This window comes from Aythya marila (genome assembly GCF_965140915.1).
Source record: "Aythya marila genome assembly, chromosome: 9".
Lineage (NCBI taxonomy): Eukaryota > Metazoa > Chordata > Aves > Anseriformes > Anatidae > Aythya > Aythya marila.
Window position 1 is genome coordinate 26,475,704 of NC_139050.1, and position 27,460 is coordinate 26,503,163.

Here is a 27,460-nt window from a genome sequence, read left to right on the forward strand (position 1 = left end):
GAGTTAGTATAAATACTGACACCAACTTTGATGACAGTAATAGCACAATATTTTCCTTTGTAATGGAAGATAACTGTGATATTGCAAAATAAAAAATAAAATGTGTATAGTCACTTGAGCCCAGTAGATGGGTGAGACCGGAGCAGATTTTATGTGAGGTGCACAAGGTAAGCTGGCCTTTTTTCCTCCATTTTGTGGTCTGGTTGGCAGTGTCTGCATGCTGCCCCTCCAGTTATGTGTGATCGGCATTGTCATTTAATGCAGAATGATTGTTCTTACCTGTCAGACAGGTAACATTCTGAACACTTTTGTTATTGTAAATTATGAAAGTACCAACAAATCATTAGATTTTATCAGATACATTTTAAAATAGTTATAAATAGTTTTAAAATAGTTTATTTTAAAAAATAATAGATACTGCTTTATTCCTCACCTCTGAATTCAGTATGCAAATAAAACATCACAAACCTTTCCTAAGATGACAGAGCTCCTTGCAGGGCATATCCTTACTTGCATTCTCACAAAATTTCTTTTGCCTCTTCGGAGTTTAATTTTGGTCAAGAGTTCATGTAATATTTTACTGAATTTGGATATTACAAATTCTTTGTCTTTTTGAAAGACCACAAAGGATTTTAAGGCTTTGAACTAAATTAAAATACAGTCTATATTTGTACTGTGACATAATTGCACCTTTATTTAATAGGAAGTCCAATTGAAATGCAGGGAGATTGTTTTCCAGGTGAGATGTTAATCAAAAATACTTCATTCCTACTGTATTTTAAAAATCATGTTTGAAAGACCAAATTTTTGTTTGTTTGTTTGTTTTGCAGCTTTAGGAAATTTACATAATTCTGTAGCACTGCCTTTTCATTTTATTTTTTTTAATTAGTGTCAGCACTTCTTGTAGCTGCAGTACGGCCTTCTAATGTTCAAAAGACAGTCACATTTTTCCTGAGTATAGGAAACTTTTTTCTCATTTCTTTTCCCTAGAAATTACATTTGTTAGCCAGGTTTAATATGTAAGCTAAACATAACCTGATCAGTCACTCTATTTTGCTTTACTAAATAAATAGGCTTAGGATCCGAGTCTTAACTAGTAAGAATTTAGTATCTATGCTGCTTCAGTATCACATTATTCTTTTTACATACAACACAGTATATTCCTTGAAAATATATGCAGCTTCTCAGAGTTGTACCAGTAATCCTCAAAAAAAGTGTGGGTTTGTAATTCTTAACTGAGCAGTGTACTCCTCTATAAATAAGTGGGATGCACCTATGCTGTTAAGTGATATTTTTGTACACTATTCTCAGCTTAAGGGAAATAAATCTTGCTCGTCCACATGTGTACTTAAAATTTTAAAAGATAGCTTTACTTTCAAATAGAATGTATATGATCGGAATATTATTACAGTGTCAGAATTGACAATTCCTTTCCAACTAAATATTATTTCAGACCCTGGTGTCACTTTAAAACGCTCAACTTATATACCAGTGAGCACCAGTGCAGAACTGTCACCCTTCTTCAGCTGAGGTCAACTATCAGCTAGCAAACATCGTATCTTTATTTTGGAAAGGTTTTGCTTGGGCAGAGATTTGGTCTTTTAACCAGATCCTGCTTTTCATCTGTTTTTGATGGCAAACAATCACATTTCCCAACCATTTGCAAACAGTGACTGTCTGGCAGGATTTCCTGGATACACAGTAGTTTTGGATTATAAAAGGACAACTTTCTGAATTCCAGCGATTAGTATGGTTATTTGTACGGCCTTTTCTTCCATGGGAACTAATCAGCTCATCATATGGAAGGTAGAAATAGGGTCCAAGAAAAATTCATCTGCTAGCTAATGACCTCCTCTGCCATGAATCACAAAGAAAAAAAAAGTAATTGAAATAGGACAGCTCCTGACCTTTTTGTACTAAATGTTCTGAAGAGCAGAAACTGAAATTTTAGGAATTTTTGTAAAACAGTCCTGAAAAAGCTATTTAGAACCTGATCCATTTTTGTGTAGCAGAATGAGGTACCTTGCAGCACATAACCCATGAGTTAGAAGTTGTGTGAGCAGAACACAATGGATAATCAGAACTGAATGCGAAAAGAAGTATTTATTTATTAAACTTTTTTTTTTGTATTCTGTACTTTTGTATTTTGTATTATTTTGTATTTTGTATTTTTTTGTATTCCAAGCCATCCTTCAAAATTAAAAGCAAGAAGGTAATAAAAACATGTAAATCCAAAGATGCTACAAGAAACTAGACCAATTTTAATTTATTTCTTGTGAGTCAATTCACTGGAAGAAGCAGTGGGATTTTTCATTTCAGGTAAGAGATGAACCCTTCACCGGTGTTCCAAGGGCACCTTCTAGAAGGGTAAGTATGGAATAGTAGAGAAGATATTGATGAGAGCCAGACTTGATCCATTATTTTAATGGAAAATGTCTTCACATTATGAAAATGGTTGTGTTTCTTGAACACCAGGAGTCCTAATGTTTTTTGTTTTTTTTTTTAATCTTAAGGGGAAGAGAAAAGAGTTATGCTCCATTTTCCTTATCACACAAAAGTTGATTTTGATTGATGGCTTTCCCACTTGAGGGGGAAATGTCAAAGACGTCCTGATATCCTCTTTCTCTGCCCATACTGTCCAGAGTATTTTTTTTTTTTTAACAATATGAATGCGATCTAAAAGTTTGGGGGTTGTATGGTTGGTTTTTTGGGGGTGGAGGTGGTGTGTGTCTGTGTATGTTTGTTTTAAATATGTATGCATTCTCCACCAATCCAGCTGATTTTCTGCAAGATTGTCATCTGCATGTAGTTAGCTAGTGACTAGCAGGCTGATCTGAGTACAGATGCTGGTGCGGGAGGGCAGGATTCTCAAACCTTGCAAAGATGCTTGGGCTGTACAAGTCTTTCACATAACTCGATGTCTGCATCCGCATGTACATTTTACAAGTTATAAAAGCAATTTAGAAATGTTACTTCAGCCTCTGACATGTAGGCTTGAAAATATGCTTCTTATTCTACACCGTACAACACTGAAAGGAGAGCAGGAACCAAAAAAGAGTTTGATGGTTAGATTCACAGCATAAAGCGCGCTTTCTTTCTTATCCCTCTAAGCAATTCTGTACTCTACCAAAGCTTCACTCCCAGTGAAATCAAAGGATTTGCTTCCAAAAACAGCTGGTGATCTTGTAATGCAACTGTGAGCTGTCATTTTTATCCATGTCTGCTTCTTTCATTAAATAAATCTGCAAAAGTGTGATGCATCTCATCAGTGATAAGTTGACAAAACTTCAGTGCTTACTATTAAAGTTACCCTTAGCACTTCAGTTTTCATTAAAAAAGAAACAAAAAAAAACCCATCTGAAATACTGGGAGATTAAGGGAGGTTTGAAATTTAATATAATTCTAGCTTCCTGTTTACCACTATTGTGGTAGCTAAATAGAAATGTAAAGTAATTTTCTTCTACTGAATATTGATATCTGTGATTAGAAAGAACATATACAAGTGAAGCTTGTTGAGAAACATTGTTCATTCTTCACTTCTTCTAACTAAGTCTTAGGAGAAAATGCCCTTTCCAAAATAATTTTGCCAAACTAGTTCAAGTCTTATTGACAAGATTTGTATCTTGGTCTGAAGAATTAGGGATTTGGGGCTTTAAGGGAAAACAAACTGCTGCCGTGACAGCAGAGAAAATATATTTTAGGTCCGAGCTTTGCTCTGCATCTGTTGTGCTGTAACCATTGGCATCTGTGTTAAAATATAAAGACTGCTGCAGATGAAGTTCAAAGAGCAGAAGCTGTTCTGACTTTTTCTGGAGGTTAATAAATGTACTGACCTGAAAGTTGAGTTTGTGAGAATGATGTCTGAGTGAGAGCTGCAGTACCAGGAACTGCTTTGCACAAATGTGTGTATTTTGAGCCAGAGTTTTGTTTCCAGTGAAGGCAAATCATCTGTTTGGGAAGTGTATCCCTCAAGCCAATTTTTGTTATCATTTGGAAACTCTGACCAAGCAGAACTGGAAGAAGAAATCTTGTCATAGGAAAAAGTTAGAACAACTGCTCGGCATTTGTGAAAAGAAATTCTACAGGCTGTGGTAACCTCAATTTTTTGTCCTTTTATGAAATGCTGATCCCAGTTGTACAGTATCAAAAACAAAGATGAGACCACCGATGTGCCTGCTGTGAAGTTCGGAGTAGAAATTACTTTTTTTCTGTAGCTAAAAGCCTTCTTTAAAAGTGTGCTTGAATGAGTTGCATTTGTGCAATTGATTTGCAGATCAGTTGTATTGACCTTGAAGTGCTTTACAGTTATTCTTAAAATTACAAAGAGAAGACAGTCCATGATGGTTAGTTAAATAGCACAAATATCAGAGTTTTATTGGGATTATAGATAAGATAATGATAAAGATAACTCCATATATTTTTTGATCAAATATACACTGGTACTAGGAAAAAAATCCAAATTTTAATATACATGTACACCCAAAATGTACAGTGCTCTGGAATTGTAAATGGTGAATTTTCTGACAGACTCAGAAAGCACAATGTGAAGTAAAAGTTTAGGCTGCAGGGAGCTCTTGGGCTGAATTCTGCAATGCCATGCATTTCTCTGCCTCTGGCTGATGCAGTGCGATACAACCATAAAGGATATTTATTCTTACGTCCGATTTTGTTTGAGGGTGTTTGTCTAACAATCTGTTCTTACATGAGGGAGATTTTGATTATTTTCCTATAAGGGGATTCTGCATAGATACAGAGCATTCTTTTTGTTGTTAGTGATTTGTTTTGCTTTGGTTGTTCTTACTAGAGCACAGAATATGTTAAAATATTAAAGTTTTGCCTAGAAATGCCACCTTGATGGTAAAAGAATATTTATTAGATTGGGCTCCTCCTTTTCTTGTTACAAGGTAGCACCGTTCTATATTTTGTTTAGATATACCCTGATTGCTCATAAATATGTTAACTTTTGACAGAGGTTTTCTATTGGTAAGTAAAGAGTTGCTGTCACAACAAAAGATGGTTACAGGCCTCTAGCTCAAGTGGAGGACAGTTAATTATTTTTCATTCTGCAACCTATTTAAAAATTTCTGTAACTTCATGAATCTTTAAATGTCATGTGTCCCTTTCACGGGAGCATTTGTTTTCAGATTAATACATATTTCCCAAAATAAAATAAATATGTTTTTTAATAGAATCATTAATATGTATCTTTAAATATGAATGATACAGACATTTGTCAAGCAAGCAAATATGCATTAGCACCATTATATATTGTATACATTAAAAAATCCCATAACAATGTTCTCTATAATAGTTTCATTCATTACCCTTTTTTCTTTCTCTCAAGAACTGGGATTTCATCCAAATTCTAAAGGTTAAGTTGTCAATAGAACTCAAAGGGGTTTTGTTTCCATCTGTATAACTAGTTTAAAGTCTTTTAAGTCCCCAGCATATACTCACAATAGGATCAGTCAGTTACAGGGAAGCTTAGCAGGGCATTCTTAAAGTTCTCTTCATGGTAGCAAGTAATGTTGAAACTAATTCAGTAAAAGAGCAACTCATGTCATTAAAAAGTTATTTTAATTAGTACTTAACATGGGATAATAAATATTCAAATAATTATGTAATGTTCCGGCTTCAAGATTAGAAATTACAATGAACATGCAATAGGGAAACAAAGTCCATGGTTCAGTCCGTTTAATAATTACATTGTGTCTCCTCGTTAAAACTTCATGAAATTTTCATGAAACATTATCAATGTCTGAAAAAGCAAGTGCCATGAATATTACTAGCTAAATCGTCAAGTTGAGCTATGAGGTTGTTACATGTTTGTGTGCTTCTATAGTGTTATCATGAAAGATAAAATCTTTTTCTTTCCAACTGTTGAAATAAGCAGTATAACTATAATCACTAACATACAGCTTTAACCTCTTCAGCCTAATAGGTATTCTGTCCTCTCATGTATATACTGTGTGTATGGTCTTTTATAAAATATTAGTAACATTTTGGTTTTTAATAAGACAAACTTTTTTTGCTTTCCTGATTAGCAGTGAATACTGCCAGCCAAAAATTAAAATGCTGAATTTAGAAAACAATATTTAACAGCCATTCTGGAGGATATCAAGAAGGGCCACCCTGAGTGCTTTGCAGTGGCTATAAGCATGGGCTAACAAAATGAGTTTACTCCGAAGTGCTGGTGAGCACTCTGAGTGCCATAGGCATAAGCAGTATCTCCTATATTTAAGGGAGAGGAGTTGTACGAGATTTTTGTAGTAAAAAACTAGTATAGCATGTGGTTTTTGATATCTGGTTTTGGTATAAAACAAAAATGTCACTGTTGACTTTCATTCATCTTTCCCATTCTGCTCTCTATCAGAAATTTCTAGACCAGAGCTGAGTATGAAATAGACTGAAAGTAACCCAGCTATTTCACAGTTCAATCTATTCTGACTGCAGAGTGCTGCTGAAAGGAGCAGTCCAGCCTTGACCTTACATTCCCTTCTGCATATTTCCAAACTTTTTTCTGCATTTTGTTTTGTCTAGCATTCTTGGGGTTGCGGGGTGCACCAGATCAATTTGATCATCCAGCTGAGAAATAATCAGCAGGGTTTGTTTCTAGAGGTTCAACAAGTTGACAGAAGGGCTTGGTCACTTCACCTTGCCCCAGCATGGTTATTAGGCCTGACACAAAGAAATGGTGAGAGGGTTCCTGGAGCTGAGTACCTGGCGGGCTGTCCCCTTCCGTATTACGATGGCCATGAAGCCAATGTTATTCTGTTAGACAAACAGAGGCTACCTGCTTGTGCTTTTTTTTTTTTTTTTTTTTTTTTTTAAACCAGCCTGCTGGGGTTGAATTGTGACCTTAAGATGCCTCATGTATTTTTTGTGATCTAGAACCACAGAAATTGAGAACAGACCTTAAGTCTGTTTTTTAATTTTATTTGCAGTAGTCCACGTGTCCTATGGTCTGACCCAAGGGCTTGGAACATCAAGAAACACCAGTGTTAGTCAAGTCAGTAGTGTTAAGAAGCAAGCACACTGTGGCCGTCTTAATTTCCTACTTCAAAGTATTGTCCCATGAAAGGAGAATCTTACACATTCGTTGCTAGCCAGCACTGTGCCATATGCCTGCAATGTGGCACTTGAGGTAGGCCAGTGTCTATGTCAGACAAATTCTCTGTGCCTGTACTGAGCCTGTTGTACACACATATGTTTTACCTACATACTCCGTTGCCAACAGAGTCTGACTCATCCTGTCTAGGTTCTTGTCTGCTATTAGCCAACATTGTGTTTTTACAGTAACTCATTATTTTTCACATATTTTCCTATAGGGGATGAAGCCAATCTAAAAATAAATGTGTATTCCACTTACTCCACTTTTACATATGAATGAAAAAGGAAATAGTATTATTCTTCAAGTACCTGGAACAGAACAAGTTCTGTCAACATTTTTATATGATATTGAAAAAATGTCAGACTAGTGGAGAAATATTTATTCTGCAGAGAATATTCATTTTTGACATGGCTGTTACAGGTGATAAAAGATAAGGATATGCTAAATATTGTTTGTGAGGATCACAACTTTTACCCATTGTTTACTACAAATTGAATCATTAAATCAAGCTTCATGGAATCATAAAATGGCTCACGTTGGAAGGGACCTTAAAAATCATCTAGATCCAACCTTCCACTAGATCTGGTTGCTCAAAGCCCCGTGTGTATTCACAAGATAGCCTAAATAAAGGCTCTATTCTTTCATCCTCTGTTAATCTATTTTAGTTCGCACTGTACAAAAAAAGGATTTTTAATCTCCATCAACCTGCATGAAAGGGTGTATATGTTTGAGAGAAAGAAGCCTGGAAGGAGCATTTTTTTTTAATATTCTACATTTAGTATAGTTCAGGGAGTATAAAGCAGATTTATTGTGAAAAGCTTTTATGTCAAAACTGTTTTGGATATAGAAACATATTTATGTTTATGGTGATATCTTTTAACACAGAGAGTCTAGTGTCTATTTGGCACTGAGTGAAATCACTCTTCAGAATTCATTGTCTGTGGAAACCTGAATCAGCTGTTCTTCAACTCTCTCAAATATAACTCTTTGTGAAAATCTAACCAGAGTGTATAGTCCAAGAAGAAGGATCTTCCCTATGAACATTGAGAATGCAAGATGTATACTTTTTAAAAATCTTTTCTTTATTTTTCTTAGTAAGGATTTTTCCCATCTCACAATCTGCAAGACAGCTGACAAAATTCCCCAGTCTGTTTGGCTGCTTCCCTTTTAGCATAAAGAGTGGAATTTGCATAGGATCTTCAAAATAAACTGCACTAAATGCCATCTAGAGCTGATTTTTTTTTCAGTCATGAAGTCAAAACCATAGTGAAAGGGACTAGAGTGTGAAATAAGTTTAAAACTAAAGCAAAGGAGAAAATCTAATTGAAATTGTGACTTAAGAGTTTTGAGGGAGCTCACAAGGTAAAACCACATGGGATGTTTATCTTAGTGGACAGAGTTGGAAAGAAGGAAGCTAGTGCCTTATCTTTTTGGCACAAGTTGTTGGAAGAGAGACAGTTCAAGCACAAGTTAGATGAGCAAAGGACATGGGAAGGGGAATAAAATGAGAAATTGCTGTGACGGTAGCTGGCTCAAGCACCTTGACAGTACTAAAGTTACAGGAAGTAATTTTGAACTGAACCTGACATACCAGAAAACCAGTGAAGGTGTTTGCAGATAGAACTGATCTTGTAAAAGATACTACTATAGAAGAAGTGCTTGAAAAGATGAAGGAAAACTACTCTAATTCAGTACTCCACTGTAGAACAGGAAATGATGGACTCTCTCCTTCAGTAGCAGTTTATGGTCTGTGCTAAGGCAGTTGACAAATTTTTTTGGAGAGCCATGAATGTACCAGGGCTAAGGTGTGAAGGAAATGATTGGTATTTGTCTTCTGGTCCAAGTTGAGATGCACCTACTAGGTACCATCGTAATTAATGAGCATGCTACCACACATTATTTCTCAGTCAGTGTATACAAGATGAAGTCTTAATTTGGTTTCCAAATTCACTATTATTTTTTTTTTTTAATGTAAATGTACTGTAATGAATCATTTCCCAGTCAAAGAGTTGTTGAATATTTGAATTAGGCTGATTTTTTAAAATAAATTTAATTCAGAAAATAATTGGAAGGAGTTTCTCTTGATTCTTTTTTTTTTTTTTTTTTTCCTCCATAGAAATGTGTTTTTGTGGACTCAGGAGCACATACAAGCACACTTTCACTTAGCAATTGCCCATTGTGTTGTGGGGTAATTGTAAGCTCCATTTATCCATTTATGCAGTGGGTGCCTAAAGATCCATAGAGCACAAAGTATCCTGGACATACCTTAGCTGCTGTTGTAGAAGAAATGAGAGTAATGGTAATAATACAGGTTCATTTAATCTCTGCCTTACCACATGATAATAGATTATGAAAGATGGTTGCTGAAAAATAGGTGAGAGGATTTTGCATGTTCAAAGGCAAGGAAATCCAACTGCTTGAGCCTACATTTATCTCCTTTGTATTTATTTTTGAACAACCTATTGTACTAGCTGAGCTGAGGAGATAGCAGAGGATGGGCATGAGCAAGGTGCAGAACTGTTGGTGATGTTACGTTTGGCCTCACCAAGCATACTGCAGACAGGCAATAACCTGAAACGCTGCTCGATCTCTCATGTCATATGAAGGGCTGAATGCTTGGCACCTGTGTGGGTTAAGTTCCTACACCAGATTAACAAAAATGAACATCATTTTTTCTTTGTTAGTTGTATTCCTGCTGCACTGGGGTCATGCTGAACATGTGATCACAGCTGCTGCTGTGGGTCTTGGTCTCTCAGGGTTCTGGGTCAGCTGCCTCCTGGCACTGGTCGTTGCAACCACCAGGATCACATAAAGCGGGCCAGAGACAGTAGTGACTGCCCAGGGAGAGGAGTCACTCAATTTTGGAGCCTGGGTGTGGTCAGCTGTGGGGCAGAAATGGGAAGCTTTTCTTGTAGTTACCAGGAGCATGTCTGGTTTGTGTGAATAGTTTTTTTTTTCTTTGTAGGCATGCTTTAAAGCAAACTTCTAAGGCACCAAAAGCTGATAAACATTTTCACTTTTGCTGCTAGATCTGTCATCCTACTTGTTGCTGAAATATTGTGTGGGTTGGATCTGGCTGTAGTTCTATAGCCAGAAATTGCATTTCAGTACAGTGAGCAAACACAGAACAGACTGGGATGTTGTGGCCCCAAGGTCATTCCTTTAAAATTTCAAGAACTGTCCATTTGTCCATTTAAAAACTGCTCAAGTATGTCTGCTACATCATGCAGTGACAAAGCATTTCCGATGGAATCTTATTTGAAAGCAAACTTCTTTTTTGCCTCTTTTTTGCTTACAAAGGACAACAGAGTGAAGTTGGGCAATGATTTGGTTCTGCGTAGAGTGAAGTAAGCAGATTTCCCAATGTTCAATAATGATGGAAGTGTATGTCTGGATGTTCCCCAACACAGTATGAGTTATCATCCTGCTTGGAGAAATTAATGAGTCAGAACATACAGGTTGTTCACGTTAATGAGTCATCAACTTCCCACTTGCCCTGAAGCAGCTTTACTTTGATGTAACTCAGTCACAAAATCCCCTCTCATAGTCCCTTTGACAAAGGCCTGATAAAGAACTCTATACAAGCACTACAGTGTTAGCTAAGCTCTAAGTTTGTGTTATTTCAGGTGAGAGCACGCTTATGGAATAATACATTTCAAATCAGTTCTTTCTTTTCAATTCTCCTTTTTAAATTATTAGGTCTGAATTTGCTGATACTAGAAAAATATACGGTCATGAAGTAGAACTAGATATTAGATAAAATATTAGAACCTAGCAGTTAATAATGATAATATCTAGTAGAATAATAATTATAATAATACCTAGTAGAATTAGATGCTAGATCTAGTATTACAACCTAGTAGTTAAAAAATGCAATACACAGCAGTAGCTCAAGTTCTGAAGAACATTCTCATTTCAGAGTGAGAAGCTGACACCCAAACAGGAAACATTTACCAAAAAAAGCCTTAGGTACAACAGGAGGAACAGAATCAAAAAATCCTGGTAAAATACGGATTTACTTAAATCTGAAGTATTGCTTTTTTTTTTTTTTTCTTTTTCCTAATGAGGAGACACCATTAGGATGCAATTTACAGCTTGCCAAGCTTGTGCATCATAGGACTTTGTGGTTGCAAATGGTTTTGGCAACTTGGGGCAGTGTTTGTAATAGCATATCTCTGTCATACTTGACAGATAGTTGGTATCTCTTTCAAGTTGTAAATACTTTACTTTCTCTGATTTCAGTAGGAAGTGTTAACCCTCAGCTAAGCATTCTTGAAAATTATATTTTCAAAACTTTGCTAATAAAGACCCCCATCAGTTTTCCATGTGATTCAGAAAGAAGTTGAAATGAATGTCTCTTCTTTCCCACTCTGCTTAATTATGAGTAAAGACCTTGTTGAGAAATAGTCTGCTCTGATGCTAGGATTTATAATGATAGGAAAAGCAAAGATTGCTTGTGAAAAAAAAAAATTGAAAGTGAGAACTTCAGCATGTGTTTTGGGGCTACCTTGTCAAGTACTTGAATGCTCCCCAAATCAAAATTCCATAAAAACAAGCCTTTAAAGTTCATTACATTTCTGGTTAGCAGTTCTCTGTATCTCATACTAAAGCTTCAATTTTATTGGTTAGCCAAGATATCCTTAGAGTTTGGGGCTCTTCCTCTTTAGATTCATACACAGGTAATGGAGACATATATCTTCACAATTTATAATAAGAAACCGTTTCACCAATTCTTTCTCAAACTCCTAGACTGTTTGGATAGTATGTATTGATGATGAACAGAAAATGGCATGCAATAAAAGATTGCATTGGATTGCGGCACTCATAAAATTGGTCTTTTTCAGAATTGTTCCAACCTTGAGTTTCATGTTCATCTTTAGTTGAGCACTTGATACAAGAATACCTTTTTAAGAAAATGTATGTGAATGCAATCAGCATTTTTTATTCATATACATTTTAAAACAAAAAATGTGTTATTGTTCCATCTTGTATTTTCATAACAGTTACAAGAGAAATTGAAATATATAATTTAATATATAATTTACATAACTTTGGAGCTATTTTATGAAAACCGTTAATCAATTAAAAATTTATTATAATCCACAGACAAATGTGCAAAAATTAAAAGTATAAGGAAGAAGAATTTTTTCTATAGTTGCTGTTTTAGGGAAGTGAAGGCAGATTCTTCAACAGAATATATCTATTAGGACTGAATGACAGAAAGATGTTTTCATAGTATTTATTAATGTTGACAGATTTAGTAGAGTGTCTTTCTGTATAGGTTTCACCAGCGTGCAAGTAGAGTATCTTTCTGTATAGGTTAATTCTGTTGCACCAGAATGAAATGCTTAAAGTGATTTATAACAATATAATTCCATTGTTAACACTGGTAAAGCTATCGTACAGACAAGGCCTTAGGGGATACTTAGGTCAGAGTTTTAATTCACTGGTGCCTAATTCTCAGTGATACTGGAGGTTAAATGCTTAATTTTTCATCAGTACCAGTGTAAAGCTCAGATTCTGGAAGAAGCAAAAGTTCTGTAGTCTTCCAAGGCTTGTCATCCATTCAGTATAGTTTAGCAATGAAGACAAGATTTCCTGTGTATATTATTTACCTTTGTCTGAAGCTTTGTTTTCTGTCTCATTGTTACAGGCTATGTGATGTATGCCAAGAAAAAAATACTTATGGGATTAGTATTTCTAGAAATAATAAAATAAGAAACAGATGGATTGATACAATCCCAGATAAGGATGTTTAGTTGTTTTCTCCATAGTGTTGTTTGTTTGTTTTTGTGTATAGAATCACTTAAATGGTTTTCATTAGAATGAAATTTCACATAGAATCATAGAATTGATCATATAACCATAGACTGGTTAGGGTTGGAGGGGACCTTACAGCCCACCAAGTCCCAGCCCCTGCCATGGGCAGGGACACCTCCCACCAGAGCAGGCTACACAAATCCCATCCAACCTGGCCTTGGGCACTGCCAGGGATGGGGCAGCCCCAGCTTCTCAGGACAACCTGTGCCAGGGTCTCACCACCCTCACAGTGAAAATTTCTTCCATCTAAATCTACCCGCTCTCAGGTAAATTACCCCTTGTCCTATCATTACATGCCCTTCACAGAATCACACAGAATCACAGAATTTTCTAGGTTGGAAGAGACCTCAAGATCATCGAGTCCAACCTCTGACCTAACGCTAGCAGTCCCCACTAAACCATATCCCTAAGCTCTACATCTAAACGTCTTTTGAAGACTTCCAGGGATGGTGACTCCACCACTTCCCTAATGTAACAAGTCTCTTTTTATCTTTCTTTTAAGTCCCCTCTAAGTACTGGAAGGCTGCTATCAGGTCTCCCCAGATTCTTCTCTTCTCTATGCTGAACAACCCCATCTCCCTCAGCTTGTCTCCACAGGAGAGGTGTTCCAGCCATCGTTGTGCCTTCTTCTGGGCCTGCTCCAGCAAGGAGCAGAATCACCTCCCTCGACCTGCTGGTTGCACATTTTTGATGCTGCCAGGATACAGTTCATTTTCTGGGCTGCAAACACACACTGCCAGCTCATTTCCAATTGTTCATCCACCAGTATCCAGAAGTCCTTCTCCATAGGGGCTGTTCTCAGTCCATTCATACCCCACTCTCTACTGATGTTTGGGATGCCCTAGCCCAGCTGCAGCACCTTGCACTTGTATGCGTGAAATTATTTTTCCAGGCAGGATTAAACTAAAGAGAGGTAAAAGGGTGTGGTTTAACAGTCAAAAATCCTGCTTTTCTGCCACTAAGGAGCCGCATTCCCTCCCCCTTCATTGTGCAGCCCTAACAGCTGTTTGGATGAGGTTCCACCAAAAATAGAATTGGCAAAAGAGAAAAGAAGAAATTATTAGCCAAAAAAGCATCATACTTTCAAAAAAGCAAAAGAGTCCTGTGGACAGTACAGAGCTAGATGCTCTGTTTACAGCTGCTCAGTGTGACTGAATCTGGCCTGGCTGCTCCATATAGCAGAGTTACCGAATGTTTATAGTAGGCTTGTGAGTGGGAGCCATGGGTCATCTACTGGTCTTAGGCTGGTGGCTGCCTGTTGGTGGATTTCAACAGTGAAGATCCTGAATTTTAGGGCAGCATTCTACATGCTGGTGTTTGAAATCTATCTGTAATGTTCAGTGTTTTACCTGCTGGCCTTTAAGGAAAAAGAGATGGTTCTGAATTTAATTTTATCAGTTCTAATACCCAGGAGGCTGTAAGAATGTAAAAATAAAATAAAATATTTTATTTTATTCTCCTGTATAAACGAAAACATACTAGGCCAAATTCTGTTATCAAAGTATAAATCCAATAATTTGAAGTGGAGTGAGCCAGCACCCGTTTCTGCAAAGGTTTAATGTAACCTTTTCCAATACCTGTGTAGAAATAAAGGGAGAATGTTTACATAAACAGTGGAAATTTTGGCAGGGCAGAAGGCTGCTCTGGCCTGTAAGCAAGCCTTTTAGTTTAGAGTCTCAGTGCATTCAGTTAGGGCATTGTTGGTTTCCTGGTTCTGTTTTCTTAAGTTGTTAGCCACTTGGGGATCCCAGCTATGGCTGTTGAGAGCTTATCGTGTTTACACAGAAAAATTCCTGTGATGTTGTTAGTTTTTAATGCAGTTAAATCTGTGCAGATAGATCTATGATCCTTATGTTTTTGACCTTTTTTCAGTTCTTTTTTATGTTAAGAAGTATTGCCGAACGGCTGATGCTGCCCTGCTTCTTACATGTGTGATTACAGTACAGATCGTTTTCTTTATAAAAAGGAGAAAAGAGGTGTTGAACAAAAGCAGTATTAGTTTTGAACTACAATTTCATGACCAGTTGCTTTGTATGGTGATTTGCACATTTTTCTCTTTTCTTATAAGTATTTCCCTGTCAGAACAGGCTGCATGAATTTATTAAGACCTTTTTGAATTTATATTTTTACTTCAAATGAAAAATAAAATCTGCAGGTTATGATAACTTCTGTTTAAAGTGAAAATATACAATCTAGGAAAACAGTAGATTAGAAAATACTGTCTTGTTCATAGATGCTAAATGATGATGTGTTTCTCCATGTTTTTGTGTTGCCTTAATTCTGTCTGCCTTGTGGTACCTATAACTAAGAAAAGACACACATTTCAGAGAAAGCAAATAGCAGAGCTTATAAACCTTTATAGGCTGGACATTTTGAGTAGGAATATTTAAAAAAAAAAAAAAAAGAAAAGAAAAGAAAAAGAAAAAGAAAAAGAAAAAAGGAAAGGATGGAGAATTGGCTCATGGAACTACATAGAAAAAAAATCCTTTAGAGAACTAAAGCTCATTTTATCCTAATTTGGTCATCAGAAACAAAGTGTTTCCACATGCAGTGTTAGGTCAAATGTGTTCATAAAAGAGTAACTATAGCTTGATTGTGTGGCATTTCAAGTATATTAGCATAGTACTGTTCATAATTTTTTTGTTTTCAAAGTCACTATATGGACAATGTTTTGCTGACCTTATGATAGTATCATAAGCACTATGTCAGCACTATGTAAACTGTATTGCTGAAGAATATTTGTAATGACTTCTGTCAACAAAACTCTGTATGTTCTTGTTTTTACTTTCTAAAGATACTCAATAAATACATTTTTTTTAATTATTTCAGTAGAGTGAACCCAGCAAGCCCGTATTAAAAATGCAAGACCAAAAAAAATTGTAGTTATGATAACTGACTACCAACTGCAACCAAGCACTCCTGATATCATGTTCTTTTCTAAATATCTGCTGTGCTGTGAGGCTGTGCAAAATTATTACCCACCTTCCATCATCATCTGTGGCAAAACTTCTAGTGACTTCAGTTTTTCAGGATCAAGGCCTAAGTGAAGATTTCTATCTCTTGATCAATATCTGGTTTTGCTACTTGCTGACCTATTTTACAAAGAACAGCAGATTACTTTTTGCTTTTCTCTATGCTGCATTTTCTATACAGTAATAGCAGCATTGAGATGTTTATATATAAAGTATTTTGTGTTATAAGTAACATCTTTCAATTCTTGCATGTAACTAAATATAAAGTGCAGAAAAGAAGGTAGCAAGAAAGAAACATTGGAACAAACAGTGCATGTTCTAGTGGTTCATTAACTCCAGTTGCATGAATTTTGTGGTCATCTGAGTTCATTGAACAGATTTCCCAGCTGCATTCTGCCCAGGAGATAAAGGCCCTTTCTCTTGGATGCATCCCTGAATATGGTGTTTCAGAGCTTCTTGGAGCCTCTTCAAGGCTAGGCAAGTGTAGCTTCCAGTGTGGAGTTCTTCACTGAGCAAGTGACTGTCCATTTATTCAGCAGGAGGTAGTCCAGGAAAATGATAAGGATGTTTTGAAGTCAGCGTGGGTCGTATTTGGGCTACTAGGTAGTCTTGTTCTCCTTTCCTAAATGCTTAAAATGAAAGGATCCTCGAATTGTAAGTACAAGTTCACATGCATGACACTGCACGTGTTCATAGCTCTCCCCCAAATCAAAAAATGAGTGATCATATTTTATTGTCTTTTAATGTCCATGAAATAGGAGGATGTTAAAGCTGAAAGGAACTTTGGTGATAAAACAGAATTTCAAAGCTGACCATTTTGGTATTCTATTGTGTTTTTAAGAGCACTTCAGTTACTGCTCATTGTACGTGATTGGCAGTTGTAGTTAAAGGTTTCAGATTTGTAGTTAGAGTGAATAATATGTTCAAACAAGTTACTGATTGCTTAATAAATATTTTAACTTGTGCTTCAGATTTTCCTAACAGGAATTTATACTTTCAGTTTCTACAGACGAATGTTACAGGAGAAAAAAAAAAAAGTCTGATTTAATTTGAATGTTTTTTCATTAATTTAAACAGGGTTTACATGTAAAAAATGTTTGAGAGTGAGAGATCTGTTTTGATACAAGCTATGTAAAGGCAGCATTTATTTAATCATTAAAGCTCATGCTTAAAAGAAATGTTTCACTATTTGGGGAATAATCTTTTCTATTATATTTGTTTATGGTATTTGTGTTGGTATTCCAAAATTCATAGCTTTGATTAAGTGTAGCTTCTTTTTTTGAATTAAAATGCCAGAGAAACAAAACAATGGAACTTAAAAAATATATATATAACTTTCATCTCATTTATACACAATTAGTACTTCAGAAAACATTGTCCAGTCTATTGGTATACCAGCATCTTTAGTTCAGAATGACATTTTATAATTTTGGATGAAAGATCATTTAATTGAGCGGGATACAAGAATTCTTGTGAATTAAAAAAGAAATGGTTTCAATGATAATAACAATGATAACAAGTAGTAAATATTCCAGAAGCTATGAAGAAATGAAGAGACTTAACTGCTTAGGGCCTGGGGTTTAGACAAGCATAGAAGTGAAAGTGTGATCTTTGGTTGCAGTTTTGTAACTGTACATTAAATGTAAAATATTAAGAAAAGGAAATGGCCACAGACTAAATAAAGACCGTGTTGCTTTCTTCTGTTCTTTAAAAAATGTCTTGGGTTGAGGGGAGGTTGTATTTTTTTGCTTTTTCCTGCTTGTAATTCACATTATTTGGTAATACCACAGACTGACTGTAAAGAGTTTGGATATGTTAACATGGCAGTAGATGGAAACTTGCTTGCGAAATACTGGTGGCCAACTGAGTCTGAAGCTCTGAGGTGGTCACAGCGTTAATGGCAGTGCTACCATAGGTAAAAATAGCAATGCGAAGTTTTGAGTTAGAGTTCGGTAAAGATGAAGTTAGACATTGCTTTTATGAAAGGTGGATTAGAATGGTTTTCCATACACAGATCATTTAAAAGTTTTATCCTTCTTTACATGTTCTACTAAAAGACTTTCCTCTTTTAAAGTTTTCTAGAAGGAAAAAAAAAAAGAGGAAAACCTATTTGAGTACAAAAAGTAATTTGTGATCTGTTGCCTGGTTAGTCAGTTGGGCAAAAAGCTGGATGTGCCAAGATGGAACCACATGCAAACAGAGCATCACTAGGTATATACCAGACCGGTGATTTGGTGATTGCTTTAAGGTGATTCCTTTGTTGTTTTTTTTCTTATTTGTCTTTCTCTTGTTTCAAATCGAATACATGCTGATACTTAAAATCCTTGTCCTGTTAAGTTACTGTCTAAACTGATACATTTCAATGAAAACACAGTCCCTTCACAATACTTTATTCTGTAGCAAAAAAAAATTTGTAGAAATGACAGGTTTTAGTTACCTCACTGTATTTTTCAGTGTAATATGGGTACATGAGGCTTTATGTAACTAGAGTGGTGGGTGCATTGTTGACCCACATTGTCTATCTTTCAGTAAAAAATGTTAGTGCCTTTACAGAGAAATTAGCAGTTACACATTAGTCAATAGGACATAATCTGCCCCTTTTGGCAATGAGAATATATTCTGATATTCTTGGAGACATATGGACAGACTAGTTTTTCTGGGCTGGTAAGGAATAAAGCAATCAGATCTAGCAAAACACGTTTTCAAAACTCAGCAAAATGACCAACTATTGGTTCATGAATAATGGCCTTGTATATGAGTGTAGAGAAAAAGATGGCTAGATCAGGAATAAAATTTTTGGATAATTAAATAGTCTGGAAGATAAATGTCTATTACAGATTTTCAAAATCACAATGGATATCCCCATTTGTTCAAGTAAAAGTAACTGATACATGAGTAGCATATGAAGTACTAGAATGGCAAAGGGTAGAAGATCAAAAGAAAAAAAAGTTCAAGGGCTAAAGAAATGACAAGATGGTAGATAATTTCAAATGGTTTGTGGTGAGATAAGGGTAGAAAGATACAGGATAAGAAACACAAATAGGACTTTCATGGCATTATGCATTACCATGTATGCAATACACTTGGGCATTTTCTGTTAAACTTATGCTTTATCTTTACTTTCTCAGTCACATAGAAAAAATTACAACTTGGCAAGATCCTCGAAAAACAATGAACCAACCACTGAATCACATGAGCCACCATCCCGCAGCTACTTCCACACCTATACCGCAAAGGTCTATGGCAATGTCTCAGCCAAATCTCGGTGAGTACTGGATGTCGTTTCTGTGGTGGAAATTCAAACAAGAAAGGAGGGCTACCTTTTACTAATTTGTTTGCCAAATTAATTTTTGGTCCAAAATAGGTAGCTCCGATTCTGCTATCAAGCCAAACAGTATGTTCTCTACTTTCTTGTTTTTTCCTTCTGCAGAGTTGGCAGCAAGTGAATTTGCACTGCTTGAAGTGTTTGAAGTTCTGACATTTCATGCATTTTATTTTAGAGCTTCTGTGAAAAAATTTTGATGTAGTAGTGAACATAGTAAAATAAACTCTTCCTGTGCTTTTTCATTCAGAGATGGTATAAAGCCTCTACAAGCCTACTATATCATTTTCAAAGCTTACTGCATTAAGTCCTGCATTAAGAAATCTGTCTCTAGTCTTTCCTGTGTTTCTTCAGGTTAGAGGTTGTAGCTGTTTTTGTTGTTTGTTTGTTTTGCATAGTTAGGTTCTGTAATGGAATCTACTTGCAGAATACTAGAAATTTATTTTGCAGTAAGAATTAACTGAAGACCTTCTGTAAGTTGTGTGGTTTTGTTGGTGTTCCTGCTTAGCACTTCAAGGTTAACTTTAAGCATCAACTTATGTTCATCTGAAGTTGCCTGTTATAAATCTTAGTGAAAATAAAACCATGAAAATTCTGAAAATATTAAAGAAAAAATGTAAATGGAAGAAAACCTTTTTCATGTATAATTAAGAATGACATTTTTTCTGTAATTTTTTGCTTCTGCAGCTCAAAGCCCAGTAGTTTTAACTTCTCTAGCTTTCAAGAAAATGAGGAACAGATAGGACAGCTTACAGGCTCAAGATCACAAAACTGGGTCAAATAGGCAGTCATAAAACCACAAACCTGATTCTTGTTCAAGTTAATTTTGTTAAGTGGATCTCATAATTTCATGATTACTCATTTGCAGTTCATTGGGGTTGTCTCTTCACATTTACCAAGAAAACTTGAGAAAACATTTGGTTGATGATAGTCACCGATAGCAGTAATACAAACTGCATTTTTATTTATGTCTTGAATTTATACTAAATATCTAGGTTGTTCCCTGAAGCAGATCATTTTAGTTCATACTTTCTCTAAACAACTGTCCTGCTTGTCTGTATTCACTACAAAGGCATTGCTGGTTACGCTATGTGAGTCAGCACATAGCAGCAGGTGGTCATCATAAAAAAACTGAGTGGTCATCGTAAAAAAATGAAGTAAAGAATGAAAGGCTAGGGTGTACTTTAGGCTGTCGTACTACATGGCAAAACTAACAGTTGGTCTGCACGTTATTTCAAACCACAACTGCTTTATGTTGATCTGGCCATCCTAATTTTGAAATGGCCAAGAGGTAAGAGTAGAACAGGGTTTTTTTGTTTGTTCATACCATCTCCTCAGCTTACATTGACATCTGTTCACTATAATTAAGAAACAGAGGAAGTCCCGTAAATTAGCATGCTGTTCAACAAGCTTTTTCCCCCAATGCATCAATGGAAGTGAAGTGAGGTTAATCAAAGAGAAATTGTATACTGAAATACTTGCATATTGAAGCTTGGAGGAGGGTATTTCTCCTCCAAGAGATTTCTAATCATACAAATGATTAGAAATAGAAGCCAATATCTAATTAAGAGTCTGTTCTTGAAGGGACTTCAGATGCCCAACAGGGTTAATTCCACAGACTTGAAAATCTGTCACATCAACTACAGACAATATTTTATTCAGTATCCTTCACATTATAGACAAGGTACTGTTGTTGTTAGGTATTTATACGGTGCTTAGTATAGTGGTTCTGGTCTGCAACCGAATTAACTAAACATTAGCCCACTACAAAGATACAGAAATTTCCATAATGTCCATATTTATTTAGTCAAGAAAATATTTTATCAACATGTTTTGGTGAGCTTTTCCTTGTTCCTTTGGCTTTCTAAAGGAATGCTGTGACACTTCTTTGGAAGCAAAAAACTGGTTATGCAGTAGAGTAACACTTTCTGCACCCTGTTATTAAATTCAGCATCACTGTGCATGATTTTCCAGTCCACCACCTGCTTGAACATACCAAGTATAACATTATTTTTTTAAAAAATAGAACAAAAGATTTTATTTAGAAATTGTGGATATATATATAAACACTTACATATACATCATCACAATCTTGTAATTTCTGTGTGTACTTATAAGTACTTACATATCTGTACAGGATGCAGTAGCTTCTCAATTATTCATGTGACCGTTTAAAATACGTATGAGTGCAGTTTCTGGTGTTAAAGTAGAACATCTCTGTTTTGAAATTATCCTGGCCAAAAGGAGGGGGGATACCTTTCTACTCTTCTGTGATACAAAAGTTTAACTTCTGAAGTTGTTTTCTTGGGTCTGCTCAGACTCTGAACTGAGCAGCAATTCTTTGGTCTGGTGGTGAGACCTCTAGCCAGAAGTGATTGTGCCAACATCCTTCAGACATCAGAGGAAAAATGGAAACTGGATAACAAGTTAAACTCTTCTGGACATAATTTGTAACTTTTTAGTAATTGAAGTCTATGCATCTGTCTTTTGCCTTCACATTTTTTGGTACTGTAGGAATTTAAAAAGTTTTCTTTTGAAGATGTGCCACCTACAAGAAAACGATCTAAGTATTCCAGGTCTGCATGCTGGTCTGCACTTTCAATTACTAACACGTGCTTTCCTTGGTATTCTTCTTATAAAGAGATGGAAAATACTTTGTGTTCTGTACAGCTTGTTGCTTTGGTTTATAAACTCCTTTCAGCAATACTTGCTGGGAAGTGTACAAAGGCACTTATAAACATTCTGTCAAAAGCACAGTGTGGCTAAATGATACCACATTGTAATATGCTTATGCTTGAGACAGAGAGAAACCTGTAGTGAGAATTCACTCAAATTGGTAGACATACCTTAAAAAATCTGCTGTACTTTTCTACATTCTTACTGCAGATCTATTATTTCTGTTCTGAGCAGATGGCTTAGAACATTAGCATAATGGCTTTCTTATAACATTAGCAGTGTTTGTTTTCTCACCAACATTTAAAGCATTGCTTTTTAAATGTTGTATAACAAAGGCATCTGAAGGCATTTCTTTCTTTGATGCATCACGTTAAGTTTACATAAAACTAATAATACATGGTAGGTGAGTTTCTGTGTTTACTTACAAAAGACCACAAAATTCAGTGAAGTTTCTTGAATGGAAAGGGAAATTTGTCTCTGATGCTGAAAGCATATTGTTGCAGGTTAGCAAATACTCAGACTTGTTCGGTCTAACCTTTTTAAATATTTTACCTTTGTTGTTTTTCTAAGGAAAGGGCAAAATTAACAGCAGTCTTTTAACTATTTTGTTGTTGGAATGCCAGATGGAAAATGATCAGCCTCTGACTGAAGACAACCAGAAGCACTGCATTTTTTATTTCTTCATGAGTGCTTCATAAATGCTATTTACTTCAGTTCTGAATCTGCACATGGATATGTTGTCTGCCCAGTCTAAAACATGGCCTTTTCCAACTGATTGATAAACTATTACGTACCTACTACCAGTCAGCTCCGTTAGTGTTTTAGAATCAGACCCTGTGTGGAAGGAGAAGTATTTGTGCAGCCTCGTTTTTGGCACCAGATGTAGATCCCTGAATTAGGAGACTAAGCTCCATGGGCTTCCTGTAAATGAAAGGAGGCAGAGAGCAGCTGCAGTGCACCCAGTTTAATGATCAAACTACTGCCTCACTTAAGTGACTAAACTGTTCTCTGTAAATGCCTAAGTCCAAGGTAAGGAAGCTAGTCTGCGTTAATGGCAGTCACTGGAAAGTCACTGAAAAGAGATGGCAGTATGTGTTTTGTGTGTGTGTGTGTGTTTTTTGGTTTGGTTTGGTTTGTTTCTTTGTTTTTGTGTAGCAAAATTTAAGGGAAAAAAATAGATCCTTATAAAAGTTTGTCTTTTGCAATTATTTTTAATTAAATTCTGATTGTTTTGTAGTTTTTCTCTATTCTACATTATGCAACGCTCAGAAACATTTTTATTTTCATCCTGATGCCTTCAGACTGTTTTAAAGAGATTTATTTTGTCATTGTAGTTTTGCCTGATTGGTGAGAACAGCCTGATCTTCATTTAAATGCTTTTTAAATTTTACAGTTTGCAAGTTATTCTGAAAACAAACAAAACAAAACAAAAAGCTTATAGTTTTCTGTAATGTCTTCTGTATCAATTGACTTGAATTTATAGGTGTGAGTTACTTCAAAAACCTCGTTACTTAAAAACCTTAGCCATCACAGAACAATTAAGGTGGGAAGGGGCCTTGAGAGGTCTGTAACTGAACCTTGTGCTCAAAGCAGTCAGCTTTGAGGTCATACCAAGCTCCTCAAGACTTCATGCAGTCAGGTCTTGAAAACCTTTGTGACAGATTTGAGGTTCCTGGTGCAGTTCTTAGCTTTCATTAGACTGGAGCCTGGCAACATAAATAAAACGAGTGCTGAATGGTAGAGTTTTAGAATGTGTAATATGTACATAATAATAGACAGTGATTTCTGGCAGAGGAAGAAGGTTGCTATATATACTTTTGTCTGCTCTTGATACCTGCACTTTCACCTGATTATATAATGTGTAAATACAGACTGTAAGAAAAATAAAACATCGTGGCACATCTGTGGTAGAAGCTGGTAATATTATCTCCATTTAGTAGGTCAGGTTTTTCAGGCATAAGACAATGGAAGGCCCAATGTTAATCTGTTCATGGTCAACGTATGCATTGATTCTAAGAGATGAACCATACTAACTTACTGAGTTAAACTCCAAATGGAGAATTGTTTGATTTTTTTTTTCTTCCTACTGAAGAAGAGAAAGCTTCTTGCCTTAGAAGCTTACTCTGTCAATCAACTCTACATAGTTGGACCAGGGATCCAGAAGGGAGGTTAGACCAGGTGATCCAGAAGTCCGTTTCAACCTCAGCCATTCTGTGATTCTGTGATGAAATTCCACCAGTAGATACGATCCAAGTGATATGAGCAGGATACTTTTAACTATTAAATACACTGGTTCTGTAATGTGAAAGCCATTATGTATTACACAATAGAGTTTAATGTGGAGAATCTCTTACACACTGACAACTGTTTCTGTTCTAGAAATTCATCCACAAATCTAAAAAGTTTAGCTTTCAGCTGTATTGCTCTAGGTAATTGAACTGGGTCTGGACAAATAGGTTTTATGGCACTTTGCATCTGCTTTCCTGTTTTTTTTTTTGAGTCAGTCAGGAAATCCAACCAATAAAACAATGCAGTATACCTGTTTAAAAGCAATAAACACATGAAGCAAGGTTTCCATATCCTGCCAGGATAAAAGAGGTGTAGCTACTATTGTTTGAAGATGATAAAATACAGTTCTGGTTATTGTGTCAAAGTGATCTGGAGATAGGAAACCCCTAAGGTGTTTAAAAACAGTCAGTATGTATTTTAGTGACAACTATCATACATTAAATGGTCTAGATTTTGCAATACATCGTTTGCATTGGCTGGAAGTGTGGCAACAAGTAGGTAACATTGACAGGAACACATTTTCCCCCTCAGTAGCCCATACCCACACACCACCTACATGGTGGAAAGGCTTCCTGTTTCAGGTCATTTTTAATTACCGGACATCCTGAAAGAAGCTGACACAACCCAGTTATGGTCAATGTGAATAATTTTGGCACCTGCTTCTGGTTAATAAAATAGTTCTTACAGGAGAGCTGGATTTGTTGTAGGGGACTAGTACATTCTGTGGGAATATCAGTTTTACAACACAGCTCTGGGAAAGACTTTTCTTTGTTGTTATTTATAATTAAAACCAACAACTGATTTCAAATTGAGAATTTGCATGTGTTTTGAAGACAGAGGCTAGCAGCTATAGAGATTAACAGAAATTAATTTCAGTATCAGGTAAATTAAATTCAGATGTGTGTATGACACACAGAATTACAGAATGTTAGGGATTGGAAGGGACCTTGAAAGATCATCTAGTCCAATCCGTCTGCTGGAGCAGGAACACCTAGATCAGGTCACACAGGAATGCCTCTAGGTGGGTTTTGAATGTCTCCAGAGAAGGAGACTCCACAACCCCCCTGGGCAGTCTGTTCCAGTGTTTTGTCACCCTCACTGTGGAAAAAGTTTCTTCTCATGTTTAAGTGGAACATCCTGTGTTCCAGCTTGCACTCACCGCCCCTTGGCCTATCATTAGATGTCACCAAGAAGAGCCTGGCTCCATCATCACACTCACCTTTACATATTCATAGACATTAATAAGGCCACCCCTCAGTCTCCTCCAAGCTAGAGACCTTCAGCCTTTCCTCATAAGGGAGGTGCTCCACCCCCTTAATTAACCTTGTGGCTCTGTGCTGGACTCTCTCAAGCAGTTCCCTGTGCTTCTTGAACTGAGAGAGGCCCAGAACTGGACACAATATTCCAGATGTGGTCTCGCCAGGGCAGAGCAGAAAGGGAGGAGAACCTCTCTCAACCTACTAACCACAGCCCTTCTGATACACCCCAGGATGCCAATGGCCTTCTTGGCTACAAGGGCACAGTGCTGCCTCATGGTCATCTAGCTGTCCACCAGGACCCCCAGGTCCTTTTCCCCTATGCTGCTCTCCAACAGGCCAGTTCCCAATTTATACTGGTGCCTGGAGTTGTTCTTACCCAGGTGCATGACTCTACACTTGCCCTTGTTATATTTCATTCAATTTTTCCCTGACCAACTCTCCAGCTTGTCTAGGTCTCACTGGATGGCAGCACAGCCTTCCGCCATGTCAGCCACTCCCAGTTTAGTATCATTAGCAGACTTGCTAACAGTACGCTCTATTCCCTCATCTAGTTGTCAATGAATATATTGAGTACCTTGTCCCATGAGATTTCCCCTAGCAGTTGGTTGAAAAGGCCAAACTTCGCCCTAATGAATTCCACGGTTGTGATTCTGGTTTGTATTCTGTTTCTGCCACATGAGATCCCAAACTCCACCATCTCATGGTCAGTGTAACCAAGGTTGCCATCAACCTTCACTGCTTCAGCCAGGCCTTCCTTGTTAGTGAGGACAAGATCCAGCGGCACTCCTCTCCTAATTGGCACACCCACCATTTGCATCAGGAATTTTTCATCAATGCACTGGAGGAACCTCCTGGACTGCAGATGGATGGCTGAGTAGGCCTTCCAGCAAATGTTAGCATAGTTGAAATCCCCGAGGATCTGTAATCAGGATCTGTAATCATAAGGCTGCTATCAGCTGCCTGTAGAAGGCCTCGTCAACTTCCTCATCCTGATCTCGTGGTCTGTAATAATAGACACCCACAACAGTATCACCCATGCCAGCCTGTCCCTTAATTCTCACCCACAGACTCTCAGCTCACTCCTCATCTGGCCCTGGACAGTACTCAGTACAAGTAAGCACTCATATAAAGAGCAACTCCACCACCTTGCTTGCTGGCCTGTCTTTCCTGAGCAGGACATACCCATCTATGACAGTCATGTGAGCTGTCCCACCATGTAATCGCCACCTCTGTAATTGCCACGGGATCATAATTTCCTGATTGAACAGGGATTTCTAACTCCTTTTGCCTATTCCCCATACTGCATGCATTGGTGTACAGGCACTTCAGGGAGTAAGCTGAGCACGATGATTTCACCCTAGGGACTGCATGGTCCTAAGACCTCATGGTCTCCCTCAGTGCTACAGCACGGCCCCACTGGTGCAAGCCCAGCTACAACCCTATCCATCTTCGAAGCTGGTTTAAAGTTCTCCAAATGAACCCTGCTAATTCCTGTCCCAGAACCCATTTGCCCCTGTGAGATAAACCTTTCCTGCCTATTACACAGATAAAGACCTTTACACCAGCAGCCAACTGTCTAGTAAATCTGAAACGTTAAAAGTTGATGTGTTTAAGAAATGTTGGTATTTTTTTTCAAAATCTAGCACTTTTTAATTTCAACATCAAGAGGTTCCTGTTGTTGTAAGCATTTCCCTTCAGGGTTAATAATAATCTAAACATGTGCTAGTGAAAGACTAGTCATTTTCACAGTTGAAAACTAGATGGAATGTAAAAGCTAAAGATTTCATGAAACAATTGAAAGCAAAAAAAAATATTTAATACATATTTTAAATAATAAAGGTTATCAATAATTGGTCATTAACATCAATGCTGTCCTTCCTCAGTCAAGCATTCCCCACTGTTATTTGTTGTTTTTTATTAGGTGATTTAAAAGGAAGTACCTAAGTTCCTACATAGTCAATCTGTAAACTTCGAAATAATTTCCTGCTAAATCATAGCTTTGATGCTGCAC

General features: G+C 36.7%; 1 protein-coding gene across 3 annotated transcripts in view; it reads left to right on the forward strand.

The window, feature by feature from the left end:
• The window catches only part of WWTR1 (WW domain containing transcription regulator 1), a 104,483-nt gene that overhangs the window by 20,612 nt on the left and 56,411 nt on the right, over positions 1-27,460 (forward strand). For all 3 annotated transcript variants that reach the window (XM_082767407.1, XM_082767408.1, XM_082767406.1), the window contains exon 2: positions 19,032-19,168. In XM_082767407.1, the coding sequence (XP_082623533.1) occupies positions 19,032-19,168 (137 nt within the window). The remainder of the gene's footprint in view (positions 1-19,031; positions 19,169-27,460) is intronic.